This window comes from Chinchilla lanigera, unplaced genomic scaffold, assembly GCF_000276665.1.
Source record: "Chinchilla lanigera isolate Chin_1 unplaced genomic scaffold, ChiLan1.0 scaffold00001, whole genome shotgun sequence".
Classification (NCBI taxonomy): domain Eukaryota; kingdom Metazoa; phylum Chordata; class Mammalia; order Rodentia; family Chinchillidae; genus Chinchilla; species Chinchilla lanigera.
The window spans coordinates 28,084,358-28,099,982 of record NW_004955402.1 but is presented as its reverse complement, the minus strand read 5'-3'; the positions used below and the strand labels follow the sequence as shown (position 1 = coordinate 28,099,982).

Below are 15,625 nucleotides of genomic sequence, written 5' to 3'. Positions count from 1 at the left end.
AGGTGCAAACTGGCTCAAATAGGTCACAGACAATGGTCAGAGAAAATGAAGGCTCCACAAATGCCATAGAAGTCTGTCCTCTTGTTCTTTTTACAGATCAATTCAAATATATTTTATTAACAAAAAATAGAGAAAATTTAGAGATGGGAAACAGGAGAGAATGAGGAAAAGGGGGCACACTTTAATATATTTATTTCTTGCTGCTCAGTATTAAAAGTCTAGGCTTATAGAAAATAAGACCTAACCTGAATGTCATTCAGTTTTGTTTCCTTTTTCATATTCACATTTCCTAAAAGAAAAACCAAACATATTCACAAAATAAAGTCCCGAGAGAGGTTAATCCCATTAAAAGTATTCTAAATGTATATGACCGTAAAGAAAAAAAGCTCAAGGCTTTTAAATTCCAGTTACTCATATTACAGTTAGAATTCAACTTTCATTGCTGAGCAATAAATCAGAGTAAGAATATTAAGGCAAACCTGGAGTTCTTTGCTTAATAATTACCTAATACCATCTTTTCACAGGCCATTTAAACAGTTAATCTTCATTTCACAGTCCTCTTGTCTCATTATCCCTAGGCAATCAAAACGGAAGCAGTCTATCACTGAATAAACTTTCTTACACTACCATCTGAAAATTGCCAGTAAGATATTTGTTTAGGCTCATGGGTACAATGTAGAGTAACCACACTTTGCTATTATTAAGATTTATGCACCATTTCTACTCTGAAGCCAACCACCTTCTTAACAATTATTTACAATCATAGGAAATTCACTGGCTGGAAAATCAAAGTGTAACAGAAATAAACCATTCAATTCTAACCACTTATACTTCATCTAGTTATTAATTTCTTAAAATAGTAGAGGAAGAAATAGTAGAATAAGAAATACTAAGTCTACTGTCTCTGTTCTTTTTGCATAAAAATGCGAGCATGAATCATGTTTTTAGAAGGTTGTTACATCAAAGACAATTTCAAAGTGTTTTTAGGAAGAGTAGGACACTGTAACAATAAATTGTTTTTAAAGGTCAGAGAGAGTGAGTACACTATGGTGACACATATTACGGAAGAAATGAGTATAATTTTGACTTAAAAAAATAAGTATCTGGCACAGTGCCTGCCTGGCAAGCACAACGTCCTGAGTTCAATTCCCAGTACAAAACAAAAAACAAAAACCACGTAAGCATCACGAGCCGGGTGTGGTGTCACATGCTATAATCCTAGCATTCAAGAGGCTGAAGCAGGAGGAACACCAAGAGTTTGAGGCCATCCTGGCCTACACAGTGAGCTCAAGGCCAGCCTGAGGTACATAGCAAGACCCTGTGTCAAAAAACAAAAAACAACAACAAAAAAGAAAACATAAGTATCAAAGTGTAGTCTGATAAGATCATAACAAGTATCAAAGCACATTTTCTGTTATGAGACAAGCCAAATGGACCATGCTTTGGTTGAAGAAAGAGCTGTTATTCATAAAGCCTGTCAAAAAACATTTAAGTAAAACAGTCAATAATCAAGCAAGAACAAAACCTACGAGCATAGCCTCATCGTTCACATTAGGCAAGCCTTATACATCTCAGGCTTACACACAAGAGAAGTAAAGAAATGACATGAGTACAACACATTCACAATTGCAGCCTGATGATCAAAACTCTGTACAAAGGTGATAACTATCCACTGGGGTAAATAATCCCACTTATCTGCTACACTGCTACCTTCAGAATCACAGAATATGAAGAGCTACACCAGATCATAGCAATCACTCATTCTAAACTTCGGTTTCATCAGCTCAGAAACAATTTTCACTGAAATGTTCATGGCCAGAACGGTGCCTCATGCTACACTACTCTTCCCACTGTAAAGTGATTCCAGATGCCCAAGCTTCCAATCCTGTCCAGCCCAAGAGATCATTTTTTAAACTCATTTTTCTTCAAACGAGCAATCAGCTGCTGTCTTGTAAAAAGCAGACTATAATAGCAAAAAGTACCAAGAGATGAAGAGTTTTAAGAATGCAGTTCCTTAACAATGCTGCAAATAGGACCCATTTTTCTCCCTTAAGTCAAGTACTCTGGTGATGGTTTCTATTCAGTCTTTGAGGAAGTAACGCTACAGCAGCCTATCACAGCAGCAACCTCTGCAGTCTCCGCTCCATTCAGAAATTAAAAGTACAGCTCTATAAGGGCTAAAAAAATAGGAAAACACCCTCTGCTCCCATTACTATCGGAAAAAAAATGTGCGATATTTATTCCCCTTAGTTTTTATTCCCTCTAAAGGTTTATAAGTAAAGATTTATGAAAACTGTTAACCATTATGAGCAATACAGGCGGCACATAAACTTTAATAACCACCTCTTGAAAAAGTGGGATCCGACTTGCTGCACCCTAAAGACTGTGGACGGTGACTGTTAGCAACTAACAAAAACATTAGAAAAGCTTCTTTCCAGCATCTCATTTAGCTCTATTTATGCTGAGCCGTAATTTCTAGACCTGCTAACGTGCACAGACACTGTGAGTATGAACATGAACCCACACACATCTCTTAACGGGGTGATGCTTGAGTCATGAACTCATGGACCGTTATCAGGCTGTATCTTTCTCATACTCATTCAAAAGATGAAAATGAGAAATGCATGCTGTAACGCTGTACTATATGCAAAAAATTCTAATGATTTATATAATATACACTGATGTTTGAAAAATGTCATAGTCATAAATTTTTTTTTTTTTTTTTTGAGACAAGGTGTCACTATGTAGTACACGCTGGTCTTGAACTCACTTATGTAGCCCAGGTTGGCCACTTATGGGGATCCTCCTGCTTCAGCCTTCCAAGTACTGGGATTACAGCTGTGTGTCACCACGCCCAGCTGGTGTGTCACCATGCCCATACATTTTATAAAATGTATGAAATTACTTTTGAACTTTCCTTCAGAAATAATTAGGAAAAGCTGGATGTAATGGTGCAGGCCTGTAATGCCAGCACTTGAGAGGCTGAGATAGAAGAACTGCCACAAGTTGAAGACCAGCCTTGACTACATAGTGAGTTCAAAGCCAGCCGGAACTGTATAGTGAGACTCTGTATCAAAAAACAAAACAGAAAGAAAACAAAAATAGGAAAAAAAAATTAGGAACATGTAAACTTAAGCTCAAATAATTTGGAATAATAAAGATACAAAGAGCATAAATTGTGGAACCATGCAGCTTCACATCTCCTGACTTTGCCCTTCCTTTCTCAAACTTAGAATTTCATCCGTAATATAAATCATAATCCAACCCTCAAAAGACAAGACTTTTATAGGTCAATGGATGCAACTAGAGACCATACTCACAGGTGAAATAAATCAGACCCGCATCCTGTAAACATCACAGCTTTCCTAGTGTAAGAAACTAAAAGGTACAATAGATATAGTGAAAGGAAAGAAACTGCTCACAAGGAAAGAACAACTGGGATGGCGGAAAGGAGAAACGAAGGAAGCAAAAATTTAAAAAAATATATACACACACACACAAAGATAGCTACAATAGTTATACTACTAATTTCTATTACTTCATTGAAAGGAACAGTTCGTGCTTATATTGTCTGATCAATTTTGCAGCCTATATCTTAAATCTGAGCAACTATTTTGAAGATAACAATATTCAATATAATAACTACTGTTAATTTCCTATCATCTTGTCTTGAAATTCTATATGGTTTTTATTTTTTCTCCTTAAAATTAAAAAAAGACGATTTAAGACCTGGTGTTTCTTCAGTATAATCCACATTCCTCTATATGTGTGACTTAACATTTTTGCATTTTTTTTTGTAACCAATAGTTTATAAATGAGCTGATTCTAAAAAATGTCTAAACTATTTGATGATTGCAAAAATCACAAAGAGTAGCTTAAATCAAAGACCACTGACAACTTACATAAACCCAAAAAGAGAGACATACAAAAAGTTTGTGAACTTTCCTATATACCTTGCAAGAACACAATCAAGATCCCAGAATGAACAGCTGAAGTGAACATTAAATTTCACTCATTTAAATACAGAGTAAGGAGATCAGTACTCCAGCCAATATGCTTATTAGGTGGCTAGCGGAACACTTTTCCTTAGAAGAGCAATATAAAGAACAGACGTGGTAACGGGAATCTTCACGTGAAAGCACAAAGCCCAACCACACCAGTATTTCTGCAATTGAGCACTGCCAATTTAAGTAGGTAGAAGCAAAATGTTGTTCAAACAGCTGGCCTCGAAACTCCCTCCAGACATTAAAAAGTCATCCATACCAATAAGACTGCAAAGGAAAAATACACAGTGGAAATTAAGAGGAAGTCTTAACAAAAGAAATGTGAAAGAAACTTTAAACAATCTAACACAGTGCTTTGCTAGAGAATGTACAAAATAAATGATATTGTTACAATTTAAGTAGAGAATTTAAATGTTTTTATTTTGAAAACACTTCATTAAAACAATCTTGAAAGAAAAAGACAGTAATTGGGCCAAGCATACAGCTCAGGGGCACAAGCGCCTGCCTGGCAAGCACAAGGTCCTGAGATCAATTCCTGGTACCAAAAAAGAAAAAGACAGTAACTAGATCTGTTTACAAAAGTAAAGGCACACTAGACTAGTTAACTCCGTAACAAGTCTTTAAGACAATGTCACCAGAAAAGGTAAGTGGTTACCTCGAAAACATCACACATTTTCAAATCCGAGGAGTTTCCAGACCAAAAGACCACCTACTGTGTGATTATTTATATAAAGTATCTGGACTATGCAAAGCCCTAAAGAAAGGAAGCAGACTGGAAGCTGCAGGGAAGAGGGAGGGAGCGACTGCTACTGCTAATGAAGACACAACTCCTTCCAGGAGTGATGAAAAGGCACTGAAATTACACAGCAGTGATTACACATCTCTGACATGTACATTTTTGAAGAGTGAATTTTATGAATATGGCTATTTTAATAAAACTATTACTAAAGAGTTAAATTTAAATTTTAAAAAATCTGACAGAATTCATAATATAGTGGCATAGTATTGCATACTATTGCAGACATCATTCAGAACATTCAATTGGTTTCAAAAGCCCTTTTCTACCTTGGCAAGGCGGCTCATTTGATCTTCGGAGACGGTGCTGCTGGTTCTCCCAGGAGTTTTTGTGGGTTCTGATCCATCTGCTTCGACATTAGGCCAGACTTTCAAATCATGCATCCCTTGGCGAAACATGCTAGGGGAAAAGAGTGTTCAGGAAGAGGTAAAGGAAGATGGCTCATTACAGGAAATTTTAAATCCTGAAAACAAAGCATTTTACACAAAGAGGAGCATTTCTCCCACACCAAGCTTTCGGCCCCCAGGGGTTGTACGGCAATGAACTAAGCAACAAAAACCCATATAACATTCATTTTCTCATGTTATCATTGTCTCCCTCAAGCCATCAGGACTATTTCAGAGAAACCTAGGAGAGGAAGGAGAAAAGGACCAACAGTGGAGCACATGCCACTTCACTGTTTCAGTGGAGATCTTAGTAATAGAGGTGAAATTTCTACCCAACAGAATAACGTCACATTTACAGTGACTGAAATTAAAATCTGAAAAGCTCTGGAAGCAACTGCTTCCTGTGACAATTTAGCATGTATGGGTTTGAGTCATAGCTGTGCCATCTATTACACACAGGATTTAGGACAAAGTCATCTAACCTCTCAGTATCTCAGTTTTCTCATGTACAAAGTGGGATTAATAGAGTACTGGTTCCTCACAGAGCTACTGCAAAAATTAAATAAATCATTACAGGTTAAAAAGCACTTAGAATACTTAGCATAAGCCAGGTGTGGTGATGTACGCCTGTAATCCCAGCACTCAGGAGGCTGAGGCAGGCAGATCACTGTGAGTTTAGTGAGCTCAAGGCCAGCTTGAACTACATAGTAACACCCTGTCTCAAAACAAACAAACAAACAAACAAAAAGAATATTTAGCATAGTAATTGGTCACTGCCACATAATAAGTATTCAATAAAAGCTAGCTGCTATCATTCTTTTCACAGCATAGGGTGGTTTTTCTCATGGGTTCTTTCTCATAAGGATATTTGAAAAGTGAATACAATACTCTAGTGTGTTCATGGAAAAAAAAAAAATCCGCACATCTACAAATCAGAAATACTATAGCACACAGTCAGTATTCAGCCTAAACCTGGTTATTCTGCTTTAAAGTAAAAGGATGTGCAATCTTTGGCAAGTTTCCTTCAAAAAAAACTGCCAAGAAGATCTACAGCAAAGGTTAGATAAGCTCATAAAGAGATTTAAACAATGTGATTCAATTATGCCAATGTCAAGTTCCTGAGTTTCATTTTTTATGAGAAACTAGAGATGATCTACCCTTAGTGCGCTGTCTTTTTATGTTTTTAAGTAAGACCTTTCAAATAATATAAAATCTACTCAAACAGCATCTCCACCAGAGCTTAAGACCAAGGTATTGACTACAATGGAAAGAAAAAGATGACAAATATGTGTAGAATAGAAAGTTTAAAACATTTCATGTAAGTACATATTTAGCAATTTTTTTAAAAAAACAAGACACATTTTGAACATAATTCTTTTTCAGTCTTTATAAGAAAGCATTTAGTTGCAAAAGATGTACATAAAATTTTTAACAGTTACAATGTTCTGACTAAAGGAAAATTTCTGAGGTAGTCAAGGGAATTTTCATAAACTGCCATAAACATTTAGATAGGAAGCTATAAAGGATAGCTACAAGCACATTAGCACAATAAAATTAAGGACCATATCTGTTAGAAGGTCTCTAAAGTTGGCAATAAAAAAGGTAATTCTAGCAACTATATTGGTGAAAGCTTACCTTATAGACTAAAGTTTTAAAATTACACTGGCTGTCAAGAATCAAATTCTCAATTTTTATTTATGTTAAAAATTTTTAAAACTTACAAAAACAAAAAAAAGTTGTATTACAAGGAAAGCACATTCGTGTGTTTCTTATAAAGTTATTTTTTTTTCCCTTTTAACTGATAGAGTGAATGTCTGGTAGACCTACTTAGAAAGCAACCTCTAAGGCCCTGGGCACATTGAGGTATTTTTTTTTTTTTTTTTTTTTTGGTTTTGGCTTTTCTCCGGTACCGGGAACTGAACTCACAACCTTGAGCTTGCCAGGCAGGCGCTTTTGCCGCTGAGCTAAATCCCCAGCCCCCACATTGAGGTATTAACACCGCTTTAAATGAATGTCCTTAAAGGTACCTTCAGAAACAAAAGCCTCCCTTCCTGGTCTCCGCCTTCCAGCCTCCAGTGAATACTCTGACTGGATGAATTTAATGAAAGCAGAAATACACACATTTGGCAGGGAGTCAGTCCACTAAATGATTTAGGAACCATGGGATGGGTCTAGAGAAGAGATTTAAGGATCAGGACTGTGGAGGGGAGGGGTGAGGCCAGGTGACAACACTGATCAAGGGAACATGTTACACTCTTTTGACACTAACGGGCCCTTGTGGAGTTATACAGCCTCCCGGCAGCAAAGCAGAAGGTGCTCAGGGCATCACGCCATGTGGAAAATTAAGCCAAACAGGCAAGACTGAAGAAACGGCACAGCGCTCCCTCCTTCACCTGCAGCGGAGGCCCCAGCAACAGCTGCTGCTGTAGTAGCTTGCAGTGCCCAGCCACTAACACAGCAAGTGCCTTAACTTCAGAACTCACATTTGGAAAAACCACCTGCATGAGAGCGCTGCAGCTTACCCATGGCTCTCTACCAACACAGCCTGATGATCAATCCACTTGCCACCCACTGGACATCGTACAAGCTAGAGGTGCAAAGTAGGAACAGTACATTATTCTAGCCCTATCCTGACAGATCAGTCTTCCAACCACTAAATACTCTTCAAGAAGTTCTCCTTCACGCCAAGTCCAGAATACAAAACATATCCGCAAATACCAAGAGCTGGAAATCACAAGATTACCAATACTATAATATTACAACAGGAGATGCTTTGAGGACTATTTTTACAAGCTGCTAAGTGTATACCAGGGGCCTGTAGAGAAAAAGGTAGGCACACTGGTGTTATACTTCACTGCATAAAAAGCATCTGAGGAAAATATGGTCTACGGTAAGAGAACTGTGGTAGCACACAACACGACTTCGATGATAGGTGGTAAATTTATGCACAGGTTTCCTGCTGAGGCCACCCAGAAGGCTCATTATTTCCTTGCTGGACATCAGCAGCGCCATGCAGAGAAGTATTAACAGTAACCTAGGGGCACAAGTGAATGTCTGCCCACTGCTCCACTATGGGACATTCAAAAGATAGGCTTCACAACGCACAGTATTGCAGGAAAATGCAGACTGTCTCTATTGCAACCCACGTTACCTTCTCGACAAGGCACAAGGACACAGAGAAAATGAGTTATTTTAAATTTCATAGGGTTCTTCACTAAATATACTGGAAGAGAAAGTAGGTAAAAATCTTGAAGACATTGGGTTAGGCAGAGAGTCCATGAACAGAAACCAAACTGCATGAGAAATGCTTCAAAGAATCAACAACTGGGATCTTATCTTATTGAAAAATTTCTGTACTTCTAAAGAAATCACTAGCAAAGTAAAAAGAAAATCCACAAACTGGGAAAAAAATTTTAGCCACCTGTCCCTCAAAGGACTTCTTAGAACTCATAAAGAATTTTAATAAATCAGGCCTCCAAAATTCAAAGACCCAATCCAAAAATAGGCATCTGAGATGAATATACATTTCTCAGATAAAGAAATACCAATGACAAAGAAATATATGAAAAGATGTTCAACATCATTAGTTATTCAAGAAATGCAAATTAAAACAACACTGAGATTCCATCTCACCCTAGAAAGAATGGCTATCATTAAGAAATCAACAACAAATGCTGGAGGGGCTGTGGCAAAAAAGGAATCCTTCTCCACTGCTGGTGGGCATATAGACTGGCACAACCACTGTGGAAATCAGTCTGGTGATTCCTCAGTAAACTAGGATTAGAGGTCCCATTCAACCAAGCTATTCCTCTCCTGGGTACTTTTCCAGAAGAACCAAAAACATCATACCACAGCGATACATGTGCAGCCATGTTTATAGAAATGCAATTTGTCATAGCTAAATCATGGAAATAACCCAAATGCCCATCAACAGAGGAATGGATAAAAAAGACGTGGTATTTTTATATAATGGAATATTACTCAGCCATAAAGAAAGATAAACTCAAGGCTTTTACTGGTAAATGGATGCAACTAGAGATCATACTCTTAACTGAAATAAATCAGACTCATATGTGTAAACACTGTAATGTCTCCCTAGTGTAAGAACCTGACAGAGTAAATAAAATCTGAAAGGTACAACAGATATTGTGAAAGGGGAAGAAACTGCTCAAAGGAAAGAACAACTGGGATGAGGGAAAAGAGAAAAGAAAGAAAGAAGGAAGGGAAAAATATGTATGTATCTATATACACACTCATATATATATGTATACATAAGATAGCTAAGATAATTGCACTACTAATTTGTATTATTTTATTGAAAGGAACAGTTAATGTTTAACTGTGTGATCAATCTTACATGCCTATATTTGTTTATATGAACAACCAATTTGAAGATAACAATATGTAATACAACAATCCTTGTTAATTTCCTATCACCTTGTTGGAAATTCAGTATTGTTTCTATTGTTTTTATGTTGTTTTGTTTACGTCTTTGCGTTTTTCATTTTGTTTTTGTGGTTTTCTCTTTAAAATAAAAATACATAAGTAAATAAATAAGTAAATTCCACAGGGTTCTTTAGAACTCCTTCTTCTGAAATGAAGGGGAATCTAAGTGCCTGGCTAGGGAGATCTACCATTTTTGCACTCCTTTCCCATTGTTCAAAGTATCCAAACACTTATAATGTTAACATATAATGTTATAATCTGGACAGCGGCCAAATATGGACTGATTAACAAAACATTGCAGGTATGGTGGTACATGTCTGTAATCCTAGCAATCCAGAGGCCGAGGCAGGAGGGTTGCCGTGAGTTTAAGGGCTGGGCTACAAAGTCAGCCTGGGCTACAAAGTGAATTCAAAGCCTGGCTGAACTACCTGCCTCAAAAAAAAAAAAAGCTAATGTAAAAATCTCACCTTCACATTAACTTGATAGTGAGATGAAAATCCCCTCACATCTGACTAGATATATACAGAACCATTTCAAGGAAAGTTTTTTGCAAGTATGCTTATTTTGCAAATTAAATAGATTTAGTATTACTTTAATATCATTTGATTTCATTAGGTTTTCTTCTTTTGATTTCTAAAACTGAGTAACATAGTTGTTTCCATTACATTTAGTTTAACTATTACCCATAATAAATAATACCTGTTTTTCATGTACTGCAGTGATATCAAATTTTCTCTTTAAAGTAATCGGAAGTGGCCGAGTTTGAGGCCAGCCTGGACTACTTAGTAAGTCCAAGGCCACCCTGGACTACGTACCAAGATCCTGTCTCAAAAAATAAAATAAAATAAAATAAAATAAAAGGAAGTCTGAAGAAAAAAATGAGCTAGACTTCAAGAAGTGGCAGAGTGGTGAACACTAGAGAAATGGCCTTCCTGAGAACTGGTGTCCAGATGCTGAAATGTAGCAACGTGAGGAAGAGAAGGAGGGAAGTGGGTCCCCAGGACCCAGCAAGGATCTCAAAAAAGAATTGAAACCCACAAAGACAGCAAAGAGTGAGACTTGTACGCAGAAGGACGTGGCAAGTAGCGCTCTCTCCCTGAGCCCAGACTGGCTGCACGGGAGGGGCAGCCTGAACCTGCAGACTCACAGTGACTACTGGTGACCCTACAGCCTTCCAGGGAGAAACACACCACTGGAACGGACCAGTGGACACAGTGGACTTCAGGGGCTGGTGAGTTATCCAGGCTGGTAGCTAACCTGGAGAGGGACCAACTGAATTTAGAACTCAGGAGCTGCAGGTGGCTCCCTCCAGTGTCAGGGTGAGGCAGAACCGAGTTCCAGTCTGCAGGAAGTCGAGGAACTGAGTTTGAGCTGGCAGGAGGCACACAGAGTGCTGCAGTCTGAACAAAGTGAGTTCCAGCCTCACAGCCAAAAACTAGCCTGAAATCCAGTGGAACTAAAGGCGCAGGCTTGCTGGGATGGCTTGCTGGGATTAATTAACACAGATCTGGGCTCTGTCTGCCCACACTGTTTGCACTGGAGAGCACAGATAGGCCCTGAAGTGGACATTTTTTTTCTTTTAATTTTTTGTTTGTTTTTTGTTATTTTATTTTGTTTTCTTTCCTCTGGCTTGTTCTTGTTTCTAAGAGTGTGAACACAGTTTCTTGGTTTTTTGTTGGTGTTATCGTTCTATTCTGTTCTTGTTTTCTTCTCTTTCCCTCCTATCTTCTTCACCAGTTTTCCCGAAGTTCGAGAAATATTCCCTGTTTACTAAGACAAAATAGCTACAATATGCAAGATAGTCTTCTATCTGCCAAAACACGGCCCTAATTCCTGATGACCTCATTTTTTAATAGAAATCACAATACCACACACTGAAAGTAGAGTGCTATAAACTGTTTCTTTATCTGCATATTCTGTAGAAAAGATGTGTGAAATTCAACCTCAAGAATTAACCAAGCCCTATGTACTTACCCAATTTTTATGTGCAGAACCAGACTGCAAAGTGACTTAGAGCCCTGCAGAAGATAAAAGAACCCACAACTTCCCAGCCTACTAATGGAACAGAATGCTCACCCATATTTTCCAAAGAGAGAAACAGTTGTTCCTCCTACAGGCACTGCTTTCCCTGGTCCGTACACATCCCATATGGTCAAGGCCACTTGGGCATTCCTGGGCAGGTCAGGGTATTTCACAGGCAGTTTGAGCCATTCATTCCAGCTACAAAAACAAAAGTCCAGATAAACCCATGTATATATCTCAGATTAACAAATCATACACGAAGATTTGACCAAATGAAAAGGTTTCAAAAAGATTATGTTAGTAGTCACCGTAATTTTGCTACTTGAAATGTAAGTATAAGACATGAAACATTTCAACAGAGCTCATAAAAAGTAACTGTTGGCAGGCGTGGTGGTACGTGTTGCCTGTAATCCCAGCACTCCGACGGCTGAGGCACAAATGCTGCAAGGCCAGCCTAAGCTATGTAGTGAGTTCAAGGCTATCCTGAGCTACAAAGTGAAAGTCTGTCTCAAAACAACACAAACAAACAAGAAAACAACTGTTAAATGCCTTCATCAAGAAATTCAGGGGCTGGGGATTTAGCTCAGCAGCACAGCACCTGCCTGGCAAGCACAAGGTCATGAGTTCGATTCCCAGTACGGGGTGTGTGGGGGGGGGCAAAACCAAAGGAAAACAAAAAGAAATTCATCAACAAATTTCATCAAGACATTCAAGCAGGGTGTGGTGGTGCACACCTATAATCCCAGAACTCTGGGAGGCTAAAGGAGGATTATAAACACAAACCTAACCTCAGCAACTTATTGAGATCTCTTCAAAAAAAAGAAAGAGTGAGGGGAGGAGAAGAAAATAGAATTAGAATGTGTTATGTACATGTACCACTTCATGATGAACGTAGTAATCATTATGTACTACAAACATGTAGTAATAAAAAAATTAAATTAAAATTTAATAAGTCTTAGGATATAGCTCAGTGTGAAGCTCCTAGATTCAATCCCCACTACCTTAAAAAAAAAAAAAAAAGACAGAAGGAAACAATTGCTAAAGAAATGCTGAGAAAACATTTCAAAGTGTTAGAAATTTTTGAAGCCAACGATCATTTTCTTAATTATGTCTATCACCATTGACTGGGTAGGTCTCACTATATAGTTCAGGCTGACCTTGAACCCACTGTGTAGGCCAGGTTGGCCCTGAACTCATGGTGATCCTCCTGCCTCAACCTCCTGAGTGCAGAAATACAGTTGCACACCACCATGCCAGGCTTGTCTAGCACCTTTTATATTGCAAAGAGTTACCAGTGTACTCCAGCCAGACATGTAATATGTGAGATTTTTTTGGTTCCTAAAGTTATTTCATTACTACTGGCAACAATTGGCTATGAGTGCTTTAGGCTTTCAAGCCCCCTCGCCATGCATTACCTCACTAAGGAATGTTTATTCGTAATACTATAGCAGTGAGAGCACACTTCTATTCCCTGAACAGCAAATGGCATTTGAATTTCTCAAAATAAAGCCAGCTGTGGTGGCGGCACAGCTGTAATCACAGCACTCGGGAGGCTGAGGCAGGACTGCAGTAGGTTCAAGGCGAGTTCAGCCTACATACGAAGTTCCAGCCACAGTGAGATCTTGTCTCAAAACCCAAAACATAAGTAAATATACACATAAGATACACGCATATACTATGTGATACAAAAACACTACCAATGAAATTGCACTAGTAAAGTAACTGGTTTTGATACAGCCAGATCACCGAAGCTCAGGCTTCTCTCTTAAGCACCGCTCCCACCTACACTGTGCAGTAACTCGGAGAAAGACGGCTCTGCTCTCAAAGGCACAATGCGGTTGTCCGCGTGGCCATGTCCTGGCTCTCCTGAACACTGTGAGCACAAGCTGCTTCCTTAAGAGCACACAATCGTATCCGGCACTGACGCTGCCAGAGTGCTGCAAAACGCTGCGTGAACGCTGCAAGTGCCTACACAACCTACTCAATCAGCACCGTCGAGAGATTAGACGAAGGACCCACAGCACTGCTCTGGAAAAAGGTCGGTGTGTTCATTAACCGGTATTACCCGGCATCCCAACAGTGCTCTGCCAATGTATGCGGCTGAGTAAACCAGGAACCTCAATAAATAGTTTCATATGAAATAATAATAAAAATCGTATCCAAACAAATGACAGCAGATCTCAGTTTGAGAGATCAGGTTAGATATATCAAAATAATACACTGACTACAAATATAAGTTCATTTCTACTTCAACTGTAATTATAATACCTATACGTATAATACCTTTTTTGTTTGAGATACGGTCTTACTAAGTCCTCCAAGCTCACCTTGAACTTGCGCAGCTCAGGCTGGCCTCTGGTTAGCCTCAAACTCACAATCCCCCTGACTCAGCCTCCCAAGTGCAGGGAATACAAGTGTGTGCCACAATGCCCAGCTTATATGCAAAGCACTTTATCTATGCATGTTATTGCTTTAGACTAACCAATGATACAGGTATAAAATTAAGAAATTCCTTTGTAATCCACACAAAATTATCCCTATTAGCATGATCTACAAAAAAAAAAAAAATGGACAGTCTAGAATCTACCATGTTAAAAAAAAAAAAAACTTACTTCCATCTTGTACTAAATGCCTTGTAGGATGTTCTCACTGGCAAAGCCAGAGGCTTCCCTTCTGCAAACACCTGACAAGTCACGTAAAGATCAGAACAGGTCTCTTGGTACAGCCCTGAAAACTTCAACATCGGGTCTTCTAGGACGGCTTTATAACTCTTTTGTTCTCTCTTCCCTTCCAAGCTTCCTCTGAAAGCACAAAAGTAACAATGTTTTAGACACATTTCTAAAGCACATACTGTACACATACATGTGCACAACAAAGACTAAGAAAAAGTTTGTACGTATCAAAGTAACCCAACACTACCTAAAGAACATTTTCTTGGAAATACAATTAAAGCCACTTTTATATCTGATAAAGGTCTCCATCTATCTTCATCAACATATTTGATGAAGGCTCTGTGTGAGCCTTCTTCATTTTATACCTTGCCACCAATTTTGTTTTTTTTGTTTGTTTGTTTCTTTCAGTATTGCAGATTTATCTGGGTGTGGTGGCACACGCCTGTAATCCCAGCACTCGGGAGGCTGAGGCAGGAGGATCGTCTCGAGTTCAAGACCAGCCTGAGCTACAAAGTGAGCTCAAGGCTAGCCTGAACTGCATAGTGAGACCCTGTCTCAAAAAGACAAAAAAAAAATAAAAAATAAAAAAGAACTGGAGATTTAAACCAAGGCCTCCGTACTGAGCTACACCCTCAGCCCTTTTCAGTCTTAGGATAGGGTCTCACTATGTTGCTAAGTTGCCCAGGCTCAGCTGAAATTGTAATCCTCCTCCCACAGCCTCCAAGTGCTGGGATTTCCCAGCCTCTGCATTACCACCAACTCAATCGATCTCCTAAAGGTCATCAGCTTTCCAAGTTTTAATTTTATTTCATTCAAACTGATCACCTATTTGCCCATTTTTTACAACAAACATTAGCTATAGTAAGCACAGAGCCCAGAAATGAAAACAAGATAATATAACACTGCAAGAAAATGTTAAATTGCCAGGAATGGTGGCACACACCTGTAATCTCAGCACTCAAGAGGCTGAGGCAGGAGGATCGCTGTTAGTTCAAGGCCAGCCTGAACTACATAGAGAGACCCTGTTTCAAAAAAAAAAAACCCACAAAGACAAAAGAAAAACAGATTTTAAAGAAAATGTTAAGTCATTGCTTCTAGGAAGAAAAACTTACTTTTAATTGGATAATATTTTTGTAGTCTTTTTCTTTACTATGTGTATGTATTATCTGACCCTTAAAATTTGTAAAAAGTACACTGTTATAAGTCATCATAGATATGCACAGGACACTATTAAAGAAGTAGAAATAGCTGGGCATTGTGGCGCACACCTGTAACTCCACCATTTAGGAGGCTGAGGCA

At 38.6% G+C, this 15,625-nt stretch overlaps 1 protein-coding gene across 1 annotated transcript in view; it reads right to left on the bottom strand.

Annotated features, from left to right (window-relative positions):
- The window catches only part of Pik3c3 (phosphatidylinositol 3-kinase, catalytic subunit type 3), a gene marked incomplete at its 5' end in the record, with an annotated part of 114,156 nt that overhangs the window by 95,323 nt on the left and 3,208 nt on the right, over positions 1-15,625 (bottom strand). The window contains 3 exon segments of the mRNA XM_005372847.2: positions 5,070-5,199; positions 11,709-11,852; positions 14,267-14,455. Coding sequence (XP_005372904.1) covers positions 5,070-5,199; positions 11,709-11,852; positions 14,267-14,455 — 463 coding nt within the window.